The 21,388-nt window shown below is 47.9% G+C and overlaps 1 protein-coding gene across 2 annotated transcripts in view; it reads left to right on the top strand.

The window, feature by feature from the left end:
* The window catches only part of LOC146829678 (phosphatidylinositol 3,4,5-trisphosphate 5-phosphatase 2-like), a 737,141-nt gene that overhangs the window by 316,868 nt on the left and 398,885 nt on the right, over positions 1 to 21,388 (top strand). For both annotated transcript variants that reach the window (XM_085608354.1, XM_085608353.1), the window contains exon 2: positions 14,227 to 14,632. In XM_085608354.1, the coding sequence (XP_085464480.1) occupies positions 14,499 to 14,632 (134 nt within the window). In that variant the 5' untranslated portion in view covers positions 14,227 to 14,498. The remainder of the gene's footprint in view (positions 1 to 14,226; positions 14,633 to 21,388) is intronic.

Below are 21,388 nucleotides of genomic sequence, written 5' to 3'. Positions count from 1 at the left end.
ATCACTATCCATTCTGAGTGGATCTTTCACTACCACTAGAGCACCCCAAGGGTACGTCTTAAGGGGTGAAGCGAGTGGTAGGTGAAAGGCTGTGCATGTGTGTTCCCTGCTCAGGTAGTGGGGGATACCCATGCATGTTTTCACTACCTATGAGGTTTGCTCTTCCCATAGGTTAACATGGGGAAACAGTTGGTCTTTCTTCAGGCTGCAATAGTGGATTGCAGGGGGGCAGCCTCATAATGTTTCCTTTCATTGGATTCATTATGACAAACCCTCTCCTGTGGCAAAAGTGGATTTCTCATTAATAGCTTAGAAATGCCTCTCCTTGAAAGTGATACAGACAAACAATGGTCCCATCTGAAAAAGCAACAAGAGTTGTAGGAGAATTGAATATATCAAAGGATCTCCTACCACTATATGGAAAAGAAGAATAACAGTCTCGAAGATTCAATCCACAGTTACGAGATTAGGGCAGCAGATAAGATTTCAAAACCAGAAGATTAAGACACATACACATGCATTTCTGAAACTTTAGTTGCATATGTCATTCTCAAACAACAATTTTATTTACACATTATATAGAAAACTCTTAGATCTTCAAATGGATAATGTGATAAAGATGAGTGCTCAGAGAAGGTGCTTGTGTGGCTAAGGAGTAGAAAAAGGAAATTAAAAAAAGGGGGTGGTCCTTTAGACCTTTTCACAAATCATAATATTCTACATGGAAGCCTGTCCAGTATACAATTTCTAATAACAAATATCGCATCTAGAAGTGGTCCAGTTCTTAACTTACTATTGCCGCTGTGCACAGATGTCCAAACAATCCAGGCTTAATCAAAGAGCGTCGACGTTTCGACCCGACACCTGGGGAGGGAAAGGGGCCACTGAATGCCTCAAACGCGGGTCTTCATCAGGACTAGGAAGGTGAAGGAGCGACCTACAGAGAAAGCAGGAGTCATCTCTTAGAGTAAAGTAAAGTATTGTGTCAGTTAAAAACCCTATAGCTGGTTAAAAACAACAGATAACAAAACCAAGCTGCCCATACCTGGAGGCCGAAGTTGTCAAACTGAGAAAATAGATAGGCCTGGGCGTAGTTCACGGAGTTTCAGTATGCGGACCTCCGCTAAGTTACAAAAAAACTCCGCTAAGTTCCGCAAGTGGCAGAGTGCAGTTCGAACTGCAGTCTGTGCTGGTATTCCTGCCACTCGGGTAGAAATCCTACCTGAGTGGCAGCTCACGCTCGTGAACTTACCGTTCGCGATCGTGAACTTATCATTCGCGATCGCGAGAGGGAAAAAACTTTGCTGCACATCGCGAAGCGGAGTTTTCTGCACCACGCGTGCTCCGTGGAGCGCGGAGTGCAGAAAACTCTGCACACTGCGAACGAAGCGAAGTTAACCGCCCAGGCCTAAAAATAGACCTGGATAATTCCATGACGCAGAAGGGCCCAAAGGCTCCATTCTGATGGGTGAACAATCTCCACTTTAATATGTGGTCGTACCAGTGACAATAATGGGGAGAACACAAGCCTTCAAATTCAGCTTAGCCGCGTGGTCCAGCCTAAAAAATTACAAAAACGGGAGCACTGTAATTGCTGCATATTGACAAGAATGTAGAAATAAAGATTGGAGTCTCTTGCCAAGCTCACCTCATTTCCACTCAACTGGCCATGGTTAGGAAAAGATCTACAATTGGGGTTTGGGTCACACAAAATGAAGTTAATCACATGGGCCCTGTGAGAAAAGGAGAAAGAAGGGACCGGTAACTGCACTGTCTCAAACAAAACTGCACTGTCTCAAACAAAAAATGAATAATTCTCCTTATTGATATATTCAGTTCTTCTGTTTCTCTTGTTGCTTTTTCCGATCGGACCATTGTTTGTCTGTATCATAACTTACTCAGGTCCTTCGGGTTAATTTTTGGTTACAAAGAAAACACAAGCTTCGTCCATCACCTCCTTGTGTTTGCTTCATTTTTGGTTACCCCATTGTTTTGTTCTCCTAGAAAGTGGGCATTGCTCTAAAACTCTTTATGTGCCCTTTAGTTTGACTCCACTCCACTGGAGGCTGGGGGAGCAGATCTGTCCGTTCCCCAGTGACAGCTATGAACATTGGACATGTGCCTGGAACAACAGACCGCTACCATTTGTGGGCCTGGCTGGATAGACTGCAGGAAGAGGTTTTGACACTTGGCCTGTGGGAGCCAGATCATGGCCCCACTAAAGATTAGGATCTGCATTCCACCACCTCATGGCAGACAGGGCTGAAATTTAGAGGAGACATCTGTGGTTCAAAGGGGAACCCTCTGAACCACCCTGACTTCAAGGGCGCACTACAGTATAACTACTGGTGCCATACTTCAGCAGGGGAGAGATACACTTGTGGGGATGTGCGACAGGAGAACCTGGAACTGCGTGGTGCACTTTACCAGAGGATTCTGTGTGCACAAGGAGGATCACTGCCATTGTAAGGGACCGTGCACCCTTCCTGAATAGCGGCTGGCCTGGGCTGACTACCTGCTTCTGTGTGGCACCCTGAAGTGTGGTCTCCAAGGGCTTGTTGGCGTAACCCCTGTTCTTTTGGAAGGCTCAGGGACATCAAAGATTTCCTAAGAGGGATCCACACCTTCTACTTGTGACACTCGGAGAGCGGGACCCTCTTAAGTGCCCACATTGTCTGCTGGATCCCAACTGGTAGCGTGGCGTGAGCGTGGAAATAAGAATAGTGCCTGGAGACCGGATTGCCTTGTGCGGTGCCCCCAAAATAGTGGCCGCATCTAAGATGTGTGACCCCAGCATTATGGGTACCTTAGCATGCATAAGCGTGTTGTTGGTGGTGAGCGGATTCACTGGTTGTGCGATCCAGCGTGGCCCTCTTCGTCGATCATGTCACATCTCGTGCGACATGCTGACTGCATGCTTATTACACGTGTTGTCCGATTCACATGTTGCAGACCTCCAAGGTGAGGGTGTAACTGTAGTAGTGCCTTATTCTACCTTGCGAGGCATTGCTTAACTTGCGCCTATGTGTGTGTGACTGGAATTGCCTGGTGCGACCAGTATCAATCCGCACCAGGCATTGTGCCTCCTTTCCAGAGAGGTACAAACTTTGCAACTCTTCGTTGTGTGTCACCAGAAGTGTCTGGTGAGACACATATCAACGTGCACCAGACGGTGGGCCTCATTTCCAGGCAGGTACAGATTTTGCAACTTTTCGTTGTGTGTGACAGTAACGGTCTTGTGTGACCTGTATCAAAGCGTACCAGACGGGGTGCCTCCTTCTAAGAAGCTCCCCTGCTTCACTCCCCATTTATCCATTGCTCCCTTTTTGGCCCTCAGTGCTGCAGACCAACTGCCCTCTCCTCACCCGGCCCCCAATGACATCATGTATATCCAGGTAGTGTTGCTCAGCTTGGGCTTTTGTAGTTACATTGATTGACTAGGCAGAAGAAACACTTCCAAGAGCGATTGGAAGCAGCTCAAGGACTGCGTGACCCTCCTTTGCTTCGCAGAACTGGGCTGGTGCTGAAAGGCCCATGTGGAACCCTTTTTGAGTGACCAACTATTGCCCTCAGCCCACTTCTGCTCTGCATCCTGTGGGTGAACCTCCCAAGTGGCTGCAAAGCCCTCCTTGGATGACTGCCTCCTAATTAGTCCTGCTACCTACCCTACCTTCTTCCATGGGACCCTGACTAAGTGTGACTTGAGCCGCGTGCCGCCTAGTATCAGGGGGGAGGGCTGGTAATCCTTCATCTGTGGGCATAAAATAATCGGGGTGAGCTGGAGGGTAGAGGGAGGCTTGGGCCACGGGGTCTGCAGTGTGCTATCAATTGAACTGCTGGGTATCAGTACACCACATTAGGGTGCTGAGTGCGTATGTGAGCCAGCCCATTCCGCTACCACATACCTGTTGCACTACTTATCGTTGCAGAGTGTGTGTGTGGGAGTGACAGTCTGCATACCGCCTGTGATTCATGACACTGGCTGGTGGTATTGCTTTGAACGTTGAATTCTTGCCAGAGAAACACTACAGTTGACACTGGTTTTAGCCATGTGGGCTAGGCCGCTGTGCTGCTAAAAAGTGGAATACATATATATGCATGTACATATTTCTGATATCGCTGTGACCCAAGATGCACCCTCTAACTATGTGGTATTGAATTATAAGAATTGCTAGGGTGGACCTGGGGTTGACAACGTTTTGCACCGCGTAAGGGTGCTGGGAGGGGGGGGGGGGGTGTTAGAGTAGGATCTTTTCCAAGTGTGCATATTATTGATGTCATTTCAACACGGTTGGGCCTAGTGCTGCTAGTAATGTTTCCAAGTGTGATTTATGCCCCACAATACATGATGTTCATGTTTTGTTGATTATTGTGTGTATTGAATACAAATGTTATTTACATGAATCCCGTGCGGTCTCTTTTGTGATGCTCAGTGTATTTATTGTAGTGGCAGGTTCTGCCTGGCTGGGGCATTGCCTCAGCCAACCGAAAGTGCCATTTCCAACACACTCTAAACTTATCAAAACTTCAGGTGGTTCAAAATTCTACTGCACTCCTGGTTTGTAACCTCCTGGCAGGTTCTGCCTCGGCTCCTACGCTAATGACCTTACATTGGCTGCCAGTCAGGAAGTGTGTGGTTTTCAAGCTTTGCTGTCTCACCTACAACACTCTGATGGGCAGGGACTCCACTTACCTAATGAAGAAACTGTGTCACTATTGTCTGGCTAGAAAACTCAGATCTAGTGACAAAGCCTTTCTGACCATCCCCCACATTCACACTTCTAGTTTTGGCACAAGGTACTTTTCCTTCACCGCTCCTTCAGCTTCAAATCAACTTCTGTACTGCATCCACACTTGTCCAGACTTCACTTCTTGAAGACATGGTTGTTTTAGTTTGATGTTAGTCCCTGTGATAGTGAAGCGCCGAGATACACCTATGGGTATGAATCGTTGCACTATACTAAGTGATAATAACCTAACATAAGTTAACATATTAACCTGGCTGCAGAGCCCTACTTCTGTCAGTCTCTCTCTGTCAGGCTGGGTAAAGGACGTGGTCTTACCTTTGTTAACCTGGCTTCAGAACCTGGCCTCTATCAGTCTCTCTCTACCGGGCTGGGTAAAGGTGGCTGCACAGCCTGACATATAGCATCAGTAGTGGCCGCTACTAAGCGTGAGTGGTGGGGTGGGGGGATAGCGAAGTGGCAGGGAGTGGAAGGGGGAAGAAAACAAATACTATTAAATGACCTACCTGGGTGCTGCTGCCTCTGCTCTATCTCCTCTGTGTCGCAACACGAAGCTCCCAGCCTCCCAGAATCCCCTGTCCAATCACAACGCTGCCTTAAGCAGCCTTGTGATTGGTCTGAGCGCCGTGGAATGGACGCTCAGACAGGGGCTTGGAGGCTTTGCATATTCTCCACCAGGCTGTGTAATGCAGCCTGGTGGGGAAGATGCAAAGTACGCAAGGCAGTCTGACCGGCCCTCATGCCTACTTTAGAGTGTGCTTTGTACTCCATTCCTGCCCCCTGCACTGTCCAGCCCGGTCCACCAGCGTCTCCCCGCACCCGAGAAGGAGGAAAACTAAAACAATAATAACATTAGTTATTATCGTTTTAGTTTTCCGTTTTACACTGCTGGCAGATCAGTGGGGCGATGCTCCTCCACCTTAGCAGAGGTGCAGCCCCTGTATATCAGTCTCTCTTTGTCGAGCTGGGTGAAGGGCATGGTCTCACCTTTGTTAACTAGGCTGCAGAGTCTGGTCTCTACCAGTTTCTCTCTGTTGGGCTGGGTGAAGGGCGTGGCCTCACCTTTATTACCTGCCTGCAGATACTGGCCTCTGTCAGTCTCTCTCTATCAAACTGTGTGAAGGCAGTGGCCCTGCCTTAATTAACCTGGTTGCAGAGCCTGGCCTCGATCAATTTCTCTCTGCCCAGCTGAGTGAAGGGTGTAACCTGCCTTAAATGACTTGGTTGCAGATCCTGGCCTCTATTAACCGTGGGCGGAGGACTCCGCTCCACCCACAGAGTGTGTGGAGATTTGCCTACTCCGTGTTCCACAGAGAATGTGGAGTAGGCAAATCTCTGCACACTCTGCAGCAGAGCGGAGTTGACCAGCCCCCGCCTCCACCCCCCCATGAATTAATTAAAAGTACATGGAAGATTAAAGATAAAAGACTTACCTTCACTGCAGCGTCCCCAGCTGCCGTCCTCTTCTTTGCCGTCTCATGGTGATCTGCGCATGCGCTCGCTCCCACACATGCACATTCCTTGCGAGAAATGTGCGGGCGCACGCGCGCATTCACAGATCACCCTGAAATGGCAAAGAAGAGGAGGACAGTGTTGTAAAGGAAGATACAGGGTCCATCTGTACATGTAGGTTACTTCTTTATTAGTAGCTTGGTTCCAAAATAGGTGATCAGGATAACAGGAGAAATTAGATTGTAGAAAGATAGCCCCACCAGGAGCAAGCTCCTTACAGCTCAGCCTGAGTTGACCAACTGACAATCTCACCCAGAGAGGCACCCAGGCATTCTATGATGTCATGCAACATTCTAATAGAGCAGTACAGTGGAGAATAGCTGACAAGTAATTTACTACAGACAGCAGCCCGGGGACGCCGCAGTGAAGGTAAGTCGTTTTTTCTTTAATCTTTCATGTACTTTTCATTAATTCTTAATAGGGGGGGTGGAGGCGGGTGGCGGAACGGAGCGGTGTTTGTCCCCAACTCCGTGGACCTCCGCGTAGTCCCGCTCCGCCAACTCCACCCAGGGTTAGCCTCTATCAGTCTCTGCCAGGCTGGATGAATGACGTGGCCCTGCCCTAATTCACCTGGTTGCAGAGCCAGGCCTCTATCAGTCTGGGTGAAGAGTTCAGCTTCTCTGGGACCCCCGTGACACTGTGCACAGAGCCCATACTGAGTGGAGGGTATTGTCTCTTTGGTGTCACCCCTATCGTACTGGGTGCAGCACTTGACCTCTTAGGGTCTCTCCTGTCACACTGGGTGCAGAGCCTGGCCTCTCTGGGTCTCTCCTGTCACAATGAGTGCAGAGCCTGGCCTCTTTGGGTCTCTCCTGTCACACTGGGTGCAGAGCCTGGCCTCTCGGGGTCTCTCCTGTCACACTGGCTGGAGACCCTGGCCTCTTTGGGTCTCTCCTGTCACACTGGGTGCAGAGCCTGGCCTCTCTGGGTCACTCCTGTCACAATGAGTGCAGAGCCTGGCCTCTTTGGGTCTCTCCTGTCACACTGAGTGCAGAGCCTGGCCTCTCTGGGTCACTTCTGTCACAATGAGTGCAGAGCCTAGCCTCTCTGGTTCTCTCCTGTCACACTGGGTGCAGAGCAAGGCCTCTCTGGGTCTCTCTTGTCATACTATACACATACTGCCCTCTCTGGGTCTCTCCTGTCACAATGGGTGCAGAGCCTGCCCTCTTTGTGTCTCTTCTGTCACAATGGGTGCAGAGCCTGGCCTGTTTGGGTCTCTCCTGTCACACCGGGTGCAGAGCCTGGCCTCTCTGGGTCTCTCCTGACACACTGGCTTCAGAGCCTGGCCTATTTGGGTCTCTCCTGTCACACTGGTTGCAGAGCCTTGCCTCTCTGGGTAAATCCTGTCACACTGGGTGCAGAAACTGGCCTGTTTGGGTCACTCCTGTCACACTAGGTGCAGAGCCTGGCCTGTTTGGGTCTGTTCTGTCACACTGGGTGCAGAGCCTGGCCTCTGTGGGTCTCTCTTGTCTCACTGGGTGCAGAGCCTGGCCTCTCTGAGTCTCTCCTGTCACACTGGCTGCAGAGCCTGGCCTCTGTGGGTCTCTCTTGTCTCACTGGCTGCAGAGCCTGGCCTCTCTGGGTCACTCCTGTCACAGTGGGTGTAGAGCCTGCCCTCTTTGTGTCTCTTCTGTCACACTGGGTGCAGAGCCCGGCCTCTTTGGGTCTCTCTTGTCACACTGGCTGCAGAGCCTGGCCTCTGTGGGTCTCTCTTGTCTCACTGGGTGCAGAGCCTGGCCTCTCTGGGTCACTCCTGTCACACTGGGTGTAGAGCCTGCCCTCTTTGTGTCTCTTCTGTCACACTGGGTGCAGAGCCTGCCCTCTTTGTGTCTCTTCTGTCACACTGGGTGCAGAGCCTGGCCTCTTTGGGTCTCTCTTGTCACACTGGGTGCAGAGCCTGCCCTCTTTGTGTCTCTTATGTCACACTGGGTGCAGAGCCTGGCCTCTTTGGGTCTCTCTTGTCACACTGGGTGCAGAGCCTGGCCTCTTTGTGTCTCTTCTGTCACACTGGGTGCAGAGCCTGGCCTCTTTGGGTCTCTTCTGCCAGACTGGTTGCAGAGCCTGACCTCTTTGGGTCTCTCCTGTCACACTGGGTGCAGAGCCTGGCCTCTTTGTGTCTCTTCTGTAGAACTGGGTGCAGAGCCTGGCCTCTTTGGGTCTCTCTTGTCACACTGGGTGCAGAGCCTGACCTCTTTGTTTCTCTTCTGTCACACTGGGTGCAGAGCCTGGCCTCTTTGGGTCTCTCTTGTCACACTGGGTGCAGAGCCTGGCCTCTTTGTGTCTCTTCTGTCACACTGGGTGCAGAGCCTGGCCTCTTTGTGTCTCTTCTGTCACACTGGTTGCAGAGCCTGGCCTCTTTGGGTCTCTCTTGTCACACTGGGTGCAGAGCCTGGCCTCTTTGTGTCTCTTCTGTCACACTGGGTGCAGAGCCTGGCCTCTTTGGGTCTCTTCTGCCAGACTGGTTGCAGAGCCTGACCTCTTTGGGTCTCTCCTGTCACACTGGGTGCAGAGCCTGGCCTCTTTGTGTCTCTTCTGTAACACTGGGTGCAGAGCCTGGCCTCTTTGGGTCTCTCTTGTCACACTGGGTGCAGAGCCTGACCTCTTTGTGTCTCTTCTGTCACACTGGGTGCAGAGCCTGGCCTCTTTGGGTCTCTCTTGTCACACTGGGTGCAGAGCCTGGCCTCTTTGTGTCTCTTCTGTCACACTGGGTGCAGAGCCTGGCCTCTTTGTGTCTCTTCTGTCACACTGGTTGCAGAGCCTGGCCTCTGGGCCTCTTCCTTGTCACTGCATGTGCAGAGTTTGGCCTCCATTGCCTACCCTGGTACAACATGTGCAGACCCAGGCAGGGGTGTACCTTTGTCAAAATGTTAGGGGGTTGTGAGTCTGAGCTATCCTAACTAGCAACATTGTGGACTGAACTGAAAAGAGAAGTGATGGACTGAGGTCACTGAATGTGAATAACAGAGAAGCTTAGGGGCATTCGTTTTAATTTATATAATAAAGCAAGGGCATTTATGGTAACAATAATATAGTGTTAAGCCACAATACGGGTTAGCATAGAACTCAAAGTGTCTGCTATGTATTTGCAATCGGTAGTAACTATAACTAAAGTTTTTTAGCATGTGCTTAAAAGGCGCAGTAGAACACTTATAATTAAAAACAAACCGCTTTTACCTGAAAATTGAATTTTATTGATTGTTTTCCACGGGTCTGGAACTAACAGAACCTTTGGACACTATTTATTAGAATTCAGCCAGTCTGTTATTCTATATCAGTTTTTGAGTCCTTTGGGAGTTTTCTGTGGATCAGTTTATCTTTGCCACGTTAAAAATTTAGGCCAGATAAACCCCAATTCACAAAAGATAAGCGGACCAAAATCATAACACGTGGGACCTGTACGAACAATAAAGCATTGCTTCTGTCGAGGAGCAAAGTAAAGTGGGACCTTAAACCGAAACGTGTCGGTCCTTGAAAATGCTCCACTTTGAAGCTATGCTGTCCAAGTTCTGTTCATCGCGATATCTGCTTCACAAGTGATGAGCATCAAATGATTTAAGCGCTCAGCTGTCACTGTGGATCTAAGGTAATTCTTTACCAGTTTTAATCGGCTAAAACTACGCTCATTGCTAGTAACTGGAACAAGCAATGATAGTTTGTGAGCCAAAGCAGGATGTGGGTAAATGTTAACTTTGCCAGATAGGAGCTATTGCTGCTTCATATGGAGTAGTTTCCCTGATTTAGTAATGTCCCTACTCATCATTTCTACTCTTGTCCCCAAAATATCCAATCAGATTCCTTTAAGTCAGGTGTCTCCAACCAGTGCACACTGATATACCAGTATCTCCCAGACACAGCTTCAGAGTAGTTCACATCCTTGAGTTCAGCTTTAAATAAGCACAGAGTCACATTTCCCTTTTACAGTTAAGGGAAGCCCCTGTTTATTTTACATTTCTATCATCAGGCAGCAGATAGCAGGGCCTGATAATGAGCAGTGCTCCGTTAGATTTATGACCCAGGCTGGGGCACAGAGGTGAAGAACTGAGGCAGTGATGTATTTAACTCTTAAATAAAAGTCCTTGTCAACTCAATATTGGAGCATGCGTATAAAATGATGTTGCCAAATGCGTTTAGACTGAGAACATTTAAATGAACAGTTAACCTAATCATTAAGTAAACACTTCCTTTTAATTTTCTACCATTTCAGTGTCACAATTACAACCAGCAGGCCTCTTGCTCCCTGTGGTCAGTAGACACAGTGCCATACATACTTATAACTCCAAAATAGTCATTTTTGTTTAAATGGGGGAAATTTAAAGTGAGGAAAAATATTTCTATGAGATATTAGAACATTGGAATGTTGGGCACTCCAGTGAAAACAATGCAGTGCTTCCAGGCTTCTAATGGTCGGTAGAAGCCCGGAGCATCAACATTCTAATGTTTTCCTTTCACAGCTGTTGCTGTGAACAAAGGCCTCACTGAGCCCGAGGGGATTTCAACCCTCTTGGGCTCTGTGAGGCCTTTGTTTTCCAAATTAGAACATTCTGCCCTCTAGGGGAGAAATGTTCTAATAGTCTTAAAGCCCTTCATAGCGGGCTCTGCGGGCCTTTGGATCGGGCCTTTAACGCTGGAACGGGCCTTTAATGACTGATATAGCCCTCTATGGTGGGCTATAATGCTATATCAAGTCTTAGGGGTCCATTAGGATAACGGGCGGATCTCCACCACCTGTATGGCGGTGGCGATCCGCCCGCCAAAAGCCTCCGCCCTCTGCAGATTTCCTCCCCCGTCACATTGCTATGGCCGGGGGGGGGACCCCGGTGGATGGGAAGACTGTCTGCCGGTTTTCCGCCGGTAGGCAATCCGGCGAAAACAGAAACCCACTGAGCTATCCACATAAATACCGTTTTCTGCATGGTACATGTTCTTTGCAGGAGGCACATAACCCTCTGCGCTACAGTCAAAACTGCCACTAGACTAAACTCCGACCTCTCTCCAGCAGGAACACAGAATTCGGTCCCCAGCGTGCATGGTTATCTTGACGCTTTTAGTGTTGCCCGAATCCTGCTGGAACCCACGAGGAACTCTGCAGCAAGCGCTTTGAATCCAAGTTATTTTCTAACACAGTGACCCCCAACTCACCGCCCCCAGCTCAGCGCCAGGTGCTCATCGCCCTAAAATGCCCAACTGTTGGTCACCCAAAACGTCATGCTTAAATTTTATACTTAAAATGCATGTTCCCAGAATGATGTAAGAATTCAGTTTTATTGTCTGACTTTCTTACAGTGCTGCTGATAACTGACAGCCGCTACTGACAGCTGCTTGTTGGCAGGGCAATAAATACATACATGAAACTCATACATCTGAAATCGAGTACATAAACATGGCAGGTGCATATGTGTGGTAGACAAAACTATGGGCCAGATGTATGTAGCTCACATTTTGCTATTCCCTAATTGCGAATCACAAGGATTCGCAATTAAGAAAAAGCAAAATGCAATGTATGAAGGTGTATAGTACACCTTTTGCGATTCCAAATCATGAATATTAATGAGGTAGGTCGCAATTTACAACACCCTAGGAATCGCAAAAATCACGGGGATGGTGGCCTGCTGAGATCAGCAGACCACCATGTCTGTGATTGCTTTTTAATAAAGCAATTTTTTTTTGTAAAGCAGCCCGTTTTACTTAAAGGAAAACAAGATGCTTTACAAAACGAACAATGAAAAGTTTTCTTTTCATTTTTTAAGAGCAGGCAGAGGTCTGTGTGACCACTGCCTGCTCTTAAAAATAGTTTTACGTACACTCACAAAGGGGAAGGGGTCCCTATGGGACCCCTTCCCATTTGCGAATGGGTTACCCCCTACGTGAAGTAGGTGGTAAATTGCGAATGTTTTGCGACCACAATTGCGGTCACAAAACATTCATACATACCGATGCGATTCAAAATTAGTAATGGAAGCCCTAAAGACGCCCCATCCTAATACCGAATTGCAAACCCATTTTGGGATTCGGTAACAGGTTACTGAATTGCAAAATTAGGTTTGCTGCATCGGAAAAGCTATTTTTGCATTTGCAAACGGGCAGATTCTGCGAATCTACCCTTTTACAAACTCAAAAATGCTTGCTACATCTGCCCCTATAAAACATACACACCTGAAGCATGTCAGTCTCCCCCACCTTTCGGTCCGCATGCCGTCTTACGAGCACAGCACTCCCAGAACACACTTGAGTAGAATTCCAATTGCAGATAAAATCGGTGGCATGCAGAGACCGCGTATGTTACGATAGTGCTCAAGCGCTGAGCCCAGAATGCAGCACCACACCCTGACAAAGGTGCAAAGGGATTTTAGTTAGGTCACTGAGGGGTCCCCCCAGCAGCACAGTGGAGTGAGAGACATGCAGAGAGAGGCCCATTGCTCTGGCCAGATTGTTCCAATTTCATTTGGATGTGTGCATTGAGCTCAGGCCCTGTCTGTGCTCTTGCGTACTCCCTCCTCCTAAGCCCAGTGAACTTAATAAAATAAACACATGATTACGGACAGCAGAGCCAACTATCTGCCTCCTAACTGGTAGAGCAATTAATTTGGGGGTTGTTCCATCCCATACACCTGGAGAGGCCAGACTCTGCTACTTGTATAACAAGGGAGATCCTAGATAGGCCAAACTCATCGAATAGGGTGAGAAGAGAGCCCACCACATCTTCAACCTCTGGAGCAAGATGATTGGTGACGAGCCCAAGAACGTCCTGAATGCCTCCATCACCCTGGCCTCCTTCTGTGAGAACTGGAAACACGCTGAAGCGAGGCCCCTCCAGAAGAAACCATCCGCTGACCCCGCAGATCCAAAAAACCCATCTCCCTGCTCCCCTTTTTGGCAAAGGTTCTCAAAAAGGCAATTAACGGGCAACTCACCAAACACGAGGAACACTACAATGTCCTGGACCCCTCTCAATCCAGATTCAAAGCCACATCACTGACACAGCCCTGTTTGCAGCCATTGATGACATCAGGGCCCTCCTGGACTGCGGCGAAACAGCAGCCCTCATCCTCCTGGACCTGTCAACCCCCTTCGACGCCGTCTCCTACCACATCTTGATCCACAGAGTACACAAAATCTGAATCCAATGAGATGCCCTCAAATAGATTGTCTCATACCTCACCAGAAGAGTCCAGAAAATCTGTCTCCCACTGTTCACCTCGGAACCCAAGAAGATCATCTGCGGCGTCTCACAAGGATCGTCCCTCAGCCACACCCTCTTCAACACATACACGACCCCCTTGGGAAACACCGTCGGATCACTCGGACTCTACATCATCTTCTATGCTGACGAAACCCAGCTCATCCTCTCGCTGTCAAAAGACCCCTCCACCACCAGAGCCATCTCCCACAGATGTATGATGAACGTCACCGACTGGATGAAGGATAACTGTCTCAAACTCAACACGGACAAGATGGAAGTCCTCATCTTTGGGAACAACACCTCACCATGGAACAATTCATGGTGGCTTGTGAAACTCAGTCTATGCCGCGCCTGACAGACCACGCCCACAACCATGGCATCATCTTAGATAGCAAGTTATCTTTGCAGAAACAGATAAACACAGTCTTGTCTGCCTGCTTTCACAACCTATGCATGCTCCGCAAGATTATCAGTTTTTCCAATCAAAACCAGAAGGACCGTCACTCAGGCCCTCGTCACCAGTAGACTGGACTACAGGAACATGGAGAAAAGAGGCTGGCCTCTCTCTAGTTACATTGGTGCAGAGCTTGGCCTCTCTGAGCTTCCCCCATGTCTCACTGGCTAAATTTTGTTTCCTGTATTGAAATCTTCTATATCATATGGACCATTTGGGCCATAACATTAGGTGTGACATATAGTATGGTTTAGAATGTGGAAACACAAACTGCCTCTCTTATTTTATGACACTGAGAAACTCCTACCAAGTAAATCTTGTTCTCTTTCTTGCAGGTTTGATCTGTTAGCTGTGCCTCATGTGGACCTGTGATTTGCCACCATGACTGAAGTCCTCTAGGTTGTGTTCTTCACCTCAGTCCAGCTCATTTCTGACCCTTCTCGAACCCCCGTGGCCACCAGCAGCCACGTTTGACTTGGGCAGGCTTGGAGGCTTGTCCCTTGCATGACAACCTGTGGTGCGTGCACCTGGCCACATGGAGCTCCCAGCGGTGTGGTTTAACAGGGGAACTACACCCAGCCTGCATCCTCGCTAGACTCAAAGCCCAATGGCCGCCGCGTGGTACCACCATGACATCAGCCGGGTTCAAGCGGAGGATTTGTTAGCCAAAGCTGGAAAGGATGGAAGCTTCCTTGTTCGTGACAGTGAATCTGTGCCCGGAGCATACGCCCTGTGCCTGCTGTAAGTGACACCATCTTTATTTTCTACCAGTTGCGTGTCTCCCATGTCTGTTGTAACACAAAGTCACATCTGCAGGAACTTCTGAATACCTGCTTGACACACCTTCTCCCTCTGCCACTGGACTTTGCTCTTTTGGTCACACACTGCTCAATTTCTTCCTACCCACTTTACATTTCTCCACCTCTGCACCCACCCTCATTTTGCCATCCTGGTCTTAGCAGCGACACTAGCATTTACTATGAATGAAACCTCGCCTGAGATGTGACCCTTCGCAGCTTATTTGAGGATTATAGTTTGGGGCCAACCCTCAACCCGTCATGGAAATGTTAACTACTTCTTCCTGGCATCATTTACTGCTACACTAACTCACATGCCATGAGTTATGTGTATAGCTGACGCATGGTGTAAGCCTTCCACATGTGATGTACAAAAACAAACACGATTTCCACCACAGGCCTTCTCCCGACCCATGAGCAGCAAAATGCGAAATGAAAAAGGCTTTATTTATAGGTATAGCTTTCATTGGCAACAGACTTCCTCTTATATACATTTTTCTGACACCGTATACATATGCTCCTCACACGTAAGCATGTAAACCACACTCCAACTTTTATGTGATAAGGTCACATAATGCTTGTGTAAATTATGCTTAGGGACTTTAGTGTCAGAATTCATCTTCTGTGAATCACCTCATTTCTTGAACATAGTGAGAAATCAAGGTGTGTTAGGCATAACTGTAAGAAGGAAACCCTTTAGGAACAGATCCTCGTAGAGGGCTGGAACTCAAGGGACTCAAAGCACCAAAACAGACCTGGTGAAGTGGTACACCATTACTTACAAATAAATGATAGTAAATGTTTGTTTTGCTGAATTAAATAATTTAATTATTCATAATTTTATAGAGAGTGGACAAGTCCCAATAAATAACAAAGCGCTTTATATAAGAACACATTTAACTTGTTTTAGTACTTAAAAACAGTCCTGTTTCGGATCACTGACACAATATCGTGTTGAACAATATCGAAGATACAAAAATATCGAACTTTTAATATAAATACACTCTACCGCTCCGCCAATTCTCTCCCAACCCAGGCGGGGTAAGGTACCGCCCCTCAGTGGGCCTCTTGTCCCCTCCAGATCCCGACCCTGGTCCAACAAATCGGGGACTGAGAGTCGCTTAGAAAGACCCTGAAGAGCAAAATCCACACTTTCTTCTCAGGAAGCGGCCCTACTAGCCTCAACCTATGACCCCCCTTGGAACTCCTCCCCCAAATCCACGATCCAAGTAATTATGGGAGTTGGAAGAGAACAACCCTCTCCAAGAGTCTCCAGACCCCCAGCTCACCTAACCTCCCTATCTAGAGCCCAATCCACTAAGAACAGGTACGAAGAAGGACCCCCCATTAACTGCATGCTCATAAACTGCAGATCTGCCTCTAAACATGCAACAGAACTAGCAGAAGCCATCCTCTCCCATGATATAGACATAGCTTTCATCACGGAGACCTGGCTAAACAATCTCTCTTACCCCAGCATGGATATGTTGGTGCCTCCCAGAATCACAATGATCAACAAAGATAGACAAGTGCATAGGGGCGGGGGCATAGCAATCATTCACAAGAACAACATCTCCATCACGGAAACTACCTCCTGCCTGTATAGCTCCTTTGTGTGTCTCTCAGTGAACATCAAGACATGCGCTAACAGGCCTTTACTTTGTCATCTCCTGTACCACCCCCCCAGGCAACTCCAACGAATTCGGGGAACACCTCTCTGACCTGATTACCTATTGCGCACTCGGCAACTCCAACAACATAATTCTCGGCGACCTCAATCTAAGATGGAATGAAACAAAAAACCTGCTAATTCAACCCCTAAACAGCCCCCTTCTAGAAAACAATCTGACCCAACATTGCTCAGAAGAAACGCACCATAGAGGAGCTATTCTAGACGCAATTATTACCAAAAGCAATGCAATCACCATCGACCACCTCATTCCCGTAGACTGGTCCGACCACCACATCAACCAAACGGTCCTAACTCAACACCCGAAGCAGGCCCCCCCCCCAATTGGGTCAGGAACGCAGCTCAGATCCCTTGTGCTGACCTAGAAGAAAGAATAAGCTCGCTCCTCCCCAGCACTATCGATCACCTCTCAACTACCGAACTGACCTCTCTTTACAACTCCAATATGAGGCTCACTCTGGACCACCTTGCCCCCCTGAAACTAAAAAAATCCAGGATCATTCCTTCCAGATCATGGTTCACCACTGACATCAATGAAGAAAGAAGACATCTTAGAGCCTCAGAAAGAATCTGGAGGAACAACCCTTCTGCCCTCCATCGTGATCAACACCAGGCAGCCCGTAGGAATTACAAAAAGCATATTAAGAACAAAAAGACAGCTTTCTTCTGTTCTGCGCTAGACACCCCAAAAAACCGACCCAAAGAGCTCTTCAATATCATTAGGAATCAAACATCTAAGCCTGTGACATCCTCAATATTGGCATCTAAAGAACGATGTGACAACTTCGTCATCTTTTTCAACGTCAAAATCGGCAAGATCGACTTCTCTCTTGGCTCAAATCTCACCCCCTCCATCGAGATCAAGGCGTCTGAAACTCAGATCAAGGCATCTGAAACTCATGATAGCACTTCCATGAACCCCCCAAAACGCTGGTCCTCCTTCATTCCCATTCAGGAAGCAGAGATAGTCAATCTAATCTTCAATGCTAAACCCTCATCCCACGCCCTGGATCAGCTACCCCCTTTCCTGGCCGAGGACCTGAAACTTGTCCTAGCCCCGCTATGGTGTAAGATCATTAACAGCTCACTGAGCTTTGGAATCGTACCAGACTGCCTCAAAGTAGGTCAAGTCACACCACTACTGAAAAAAACAGTGCTTGACATTGAGGATTTGATTAACTTTAGACCTGTATCGAACTTACCTCTTCTGTCCAAAATCCTGGAAAGATGTGTACTCCCTCAGCTGACCCAACACCTGGATAACATCAATCTCCTAGATCCCCATCAATCGGGCTTTAGAAAAGGCTGCAGCACCGAATCCGCAATCCTCAATGTCATAGACGATCTACACAAGTCACTTGACTCTGACCAATGCTGCCTTCTCATCCTCCTAGACTTATCGGCCGCATTTGATACAGTCGATCACAATCTGCTCATCAAGGTTCTACAAGAAAGGGCTGGTCTTTAAGAGACGGTCTTGCACTGGTTCTCGTCCTTTCTCCACAACCACTCACAAAGAATAAAAATTAAAAACTTCGAGTCCGACCTCCAACCCATCTATAGAGGTGTTCCACAAGGGTCAGTGCTCTCCCCTCAGCTTTTCAACATCTACAATGAACCCCTTACCATACAACTCAGGAAATCTAACATCCCTTTCTACTTATATGCAGATGATACGCAGCTATATCTGGAAACCACCTCCATTGACGACATCCAGAGACTCAATGACACGCTCAAAGAGGTTCAACACTGGCTCACAATCAACCACCTGAAACTCAATCAAGAGAAAACGGAAGTACTCCTCATCTCCAACAAAGACGAAAACCCCCAAATTGAAGAATAGCTCAAAGCTGTTGATGCCCTCAATGGTACCCTCACCCTGGCGGAGTCGGTAAAATCTCTAGGTATCAACCTAGACCCGAAACTGGACATGAAAAAACACATTACAAGATCCGCCAAAAGTGCTTTTCTCAACCTGAAACTACTGTACAAAATAAAACCCTTCCTCCCCCTCAAGGATCTTCAACAAGCCACTCAAGCACTGGTGCTCTCCAGAATTGACTATGGGATTGCAACCCTGACTGGGACAGCAAAATCGCACCTCGCCCCCCTGAAAACAACCTTCAATGCTGCAGCCAGAATGGTCACCGGAACTAAGAAATTCGATCGCATCTCTCCTGCACTCAGGGAACTTAAATGGCTCCCAATTGAACTGCGAGCCAGCTTTAGAACAACCTGCCTCACGCACAAAGCCCTGCACACAGGCAAACCGGAATACTTGGCCGCCAAACTCAAAAGGGATGGCCAGTCCAGGAACCTCAGGAGCTCCAACACTCTGCTACTCATCCCACTGAAAACTCGTAAGCAAAAAACCGCAGCCAAATCATTCGCTGGAAATGCCCCAAAAATCTGGAACTCCATCCCCCCCCCCTCATCAGAATGAACACCTCATTTCCAAAATTCAAGAACCTGCTCAAAGTCCTCTTCCTCGACCGCTCTCGAGCGAACCGATAAGAGCCAAGGAAGCACCTTAGCCGGCTCTCCATCTTTCTGTAATTTTGTGACTGTTAACACTGACTCGGATCTAGTAAACTTCTTGGTCACCCGTCCTGTTTGAACAAAGAAAGCTTTTGGATGCTCGTCTTGTTTGATCGGCACCCTACACTCCCCTTTGCTCGTTCGCTCCTTTGTCCGATCTATACCCGGCTCGAACCCTCATGTTCTACCATACTATCTGTACTGTATATTTGCACATAATTGTACATGCTGTGAAGCGCTCTGATACCCTCGGGCCCAGCTAGCACTATATAAAACTCCTAAAATAAAATAAAAAATAAATAAAAAAGTTATCACTTAATTAACTTATCCCCCTAGACATCTACAAATCTAGTAGCCCACACCAAAAATATAAGTAAAATAAATATTTCATAAATTACATAATTAGAAATCAATTAGATAGGTAATTACAAATGTATAGTTAATTGTTAACTAATTACTTAATTAACTTCCTATCCTATACCCCTTCAAACCTAACAGCCCACAAATAGCATATATTGAAACTTAATCAGTATTACACAGTTTAAATAATAAATATCAATCATATAATTAAAAAAATGTATCAAATAATTCTTAATTAGTTATTACATAATTAACTTCCACTACAGACCCAACAACTGTCTGACTCTCAAATTTACTATTAGTATTTAAATAGAAATTAAATCCAAATGGTCGCACACTGCTGACCTACCTGTGTGTTACCCCAAAGAACTGTGGTCCCTGTAGTCAGCGTCGGCGGATACACCTATGCTCGTGTCGTGAGTGCAAGTGTGAATAGCGTTAGCCATCCCTGGACACGTGTTTCGAGGTAGTTGCCTCTCGTCAGCAGGGAGTAGGAAAGAGTGTAGGGTTGCTGTGTAGGCTGCTAAAATCATTATCAGGTAAAGTACCTCTCGTAGCAACGCAGGTGCGTAACCTGAGTCCGTCGACTCCCCGGCTCATGGAGCCACTAAATAATTAAATCCAAATGGTCGCACACTGCTGACCTACCTGTGTGTTACCCCAAAGAACTGTGGTCCCTGTAGTCAGCGTCGGCGGATACACCTATGCTCGTGTCGTGAGTGCAAGTGTGAATAGCGTTAGCCATCCCTGGACACGTGTTTCGAGGTAGTTGCCTCTCGTCAGCAGGGAGTAGGAAAGAGTGTAGGGTTGCTGTGTAGGCTGCTAAAATCATTATCAGGTAAAGTACCTCTCGTAGCAACGCAGGTGCGTAATTTAGAGCCCGTCGGCTCTCCCGGCTCAAGGAGCCACTAAATTAATAAATCCAAATGGTCGCACACTGCTGACCTACCTGCGTGTTACCCCAAAGAACTGTGGTCCCTGTAGTCAGCGTCGGCGGATACACCTATGCTCGTGTCATGAGTGCAAGTGTGAATAGCGTTAGCCATCCCTGGACACGTGTTTCGAGGTAGTTGCCTCTCGTCAGCAGGGAGTAGGAAAGAGTGTAGGGTTGCTGTGTAGGCTGCTAAAATCATTATCAGGTAAAGTACCTCTCGTAGCAACGCAGGTGCGTAACCTGAGTCCGTCGACTCCCCGGCTCATGGAGCCACTAAATAATTAAATCCAAATGGTCGCACACTGCTGACCTACCTGTGTGTTACCCCAAAGAACTGTGGTCCCTGTAGTCAGCGTCGGCGGATACACCTATGCTCGTGTCGTGAGTGCAAGTGTGAATAGCGTTAGCCATCCCTGGACACGTGTTTCGAGGTAGTTGCCTCTCGTCAGCAGGGAGTAGGAAAGAGTGTAGGGTTGCTGTGTAGGCTGCTAAAATCATTATCAGGTAAAGTACCTCTCGTAGCAACGCAGGTGCGTAACCTGAGTCCGTCGACTCCCCGGCTCATGGAGCCACTAAATAATTAAATCCAAATGGTCGCACACTGCTGACCTACCTGTGTGTTACCCCAAAGAACTGTGGTCCCTGTAGTCAGCGTCGGCGGATACACCTATGCTCGTGTCGTGAGTGCAAGTGTCAATAGCGTTAGCCATCCCTGGACACGTGTTTCGAGGTAGTTGCCTCTCGTCAGCAGGGAGTAGGAAAGAGTGTAGGGTTGCTGTGTAGTCTGCTAAAATCATTATCAGGTAAAGTACCTCTCGTAGCAACGCAGGTGCGTAACCTGAGTCCGTCGACTCCCCGGCTCATGGAGCCACTAAATAATTAAATCCAAATGGTCGCACACTGCTGACCTACCTGTGTGTTACCCCAAAGAACTGTGGTCCCTGTAGTCAGCGTTGGCGGATACACCTATGCTCGTGTCGTGAGTGCAAGTGTGAATAGCGTTAGCCATCCCTGGACACGTGTTTCGAGGTAGTTGCCTCTCGTCAGCAGGGAGTAGGAAAGAGTGTAGGGTTGCTGTGTAGGCTGCTAAAATCATTATCAGGTAAAGTACCTCTCGTAGCAACGCAGGTGCGTAACCTGAGTCCGTCGACTCCCCGGCTCATGGAGCCACTAAATAA

This window comes from Triturus cristatus, chromosome 5_2 (assembly GCF_964204655.1).
Source record: "Triturus cristatus chromosome 5_2, aTriCri1.1, whole genome shotgun sequence".
NCBI lineage: Eukaryota > Metazoa > Chordata > Amphibia > Caudata > Salamandridae > Triturus > Triturus cristatus.
The sequence above is the reverse complement of the archived record's forward strand: the minus strand, read 5'-3'. Positions and strand labels throughout refer to the sequence as shown.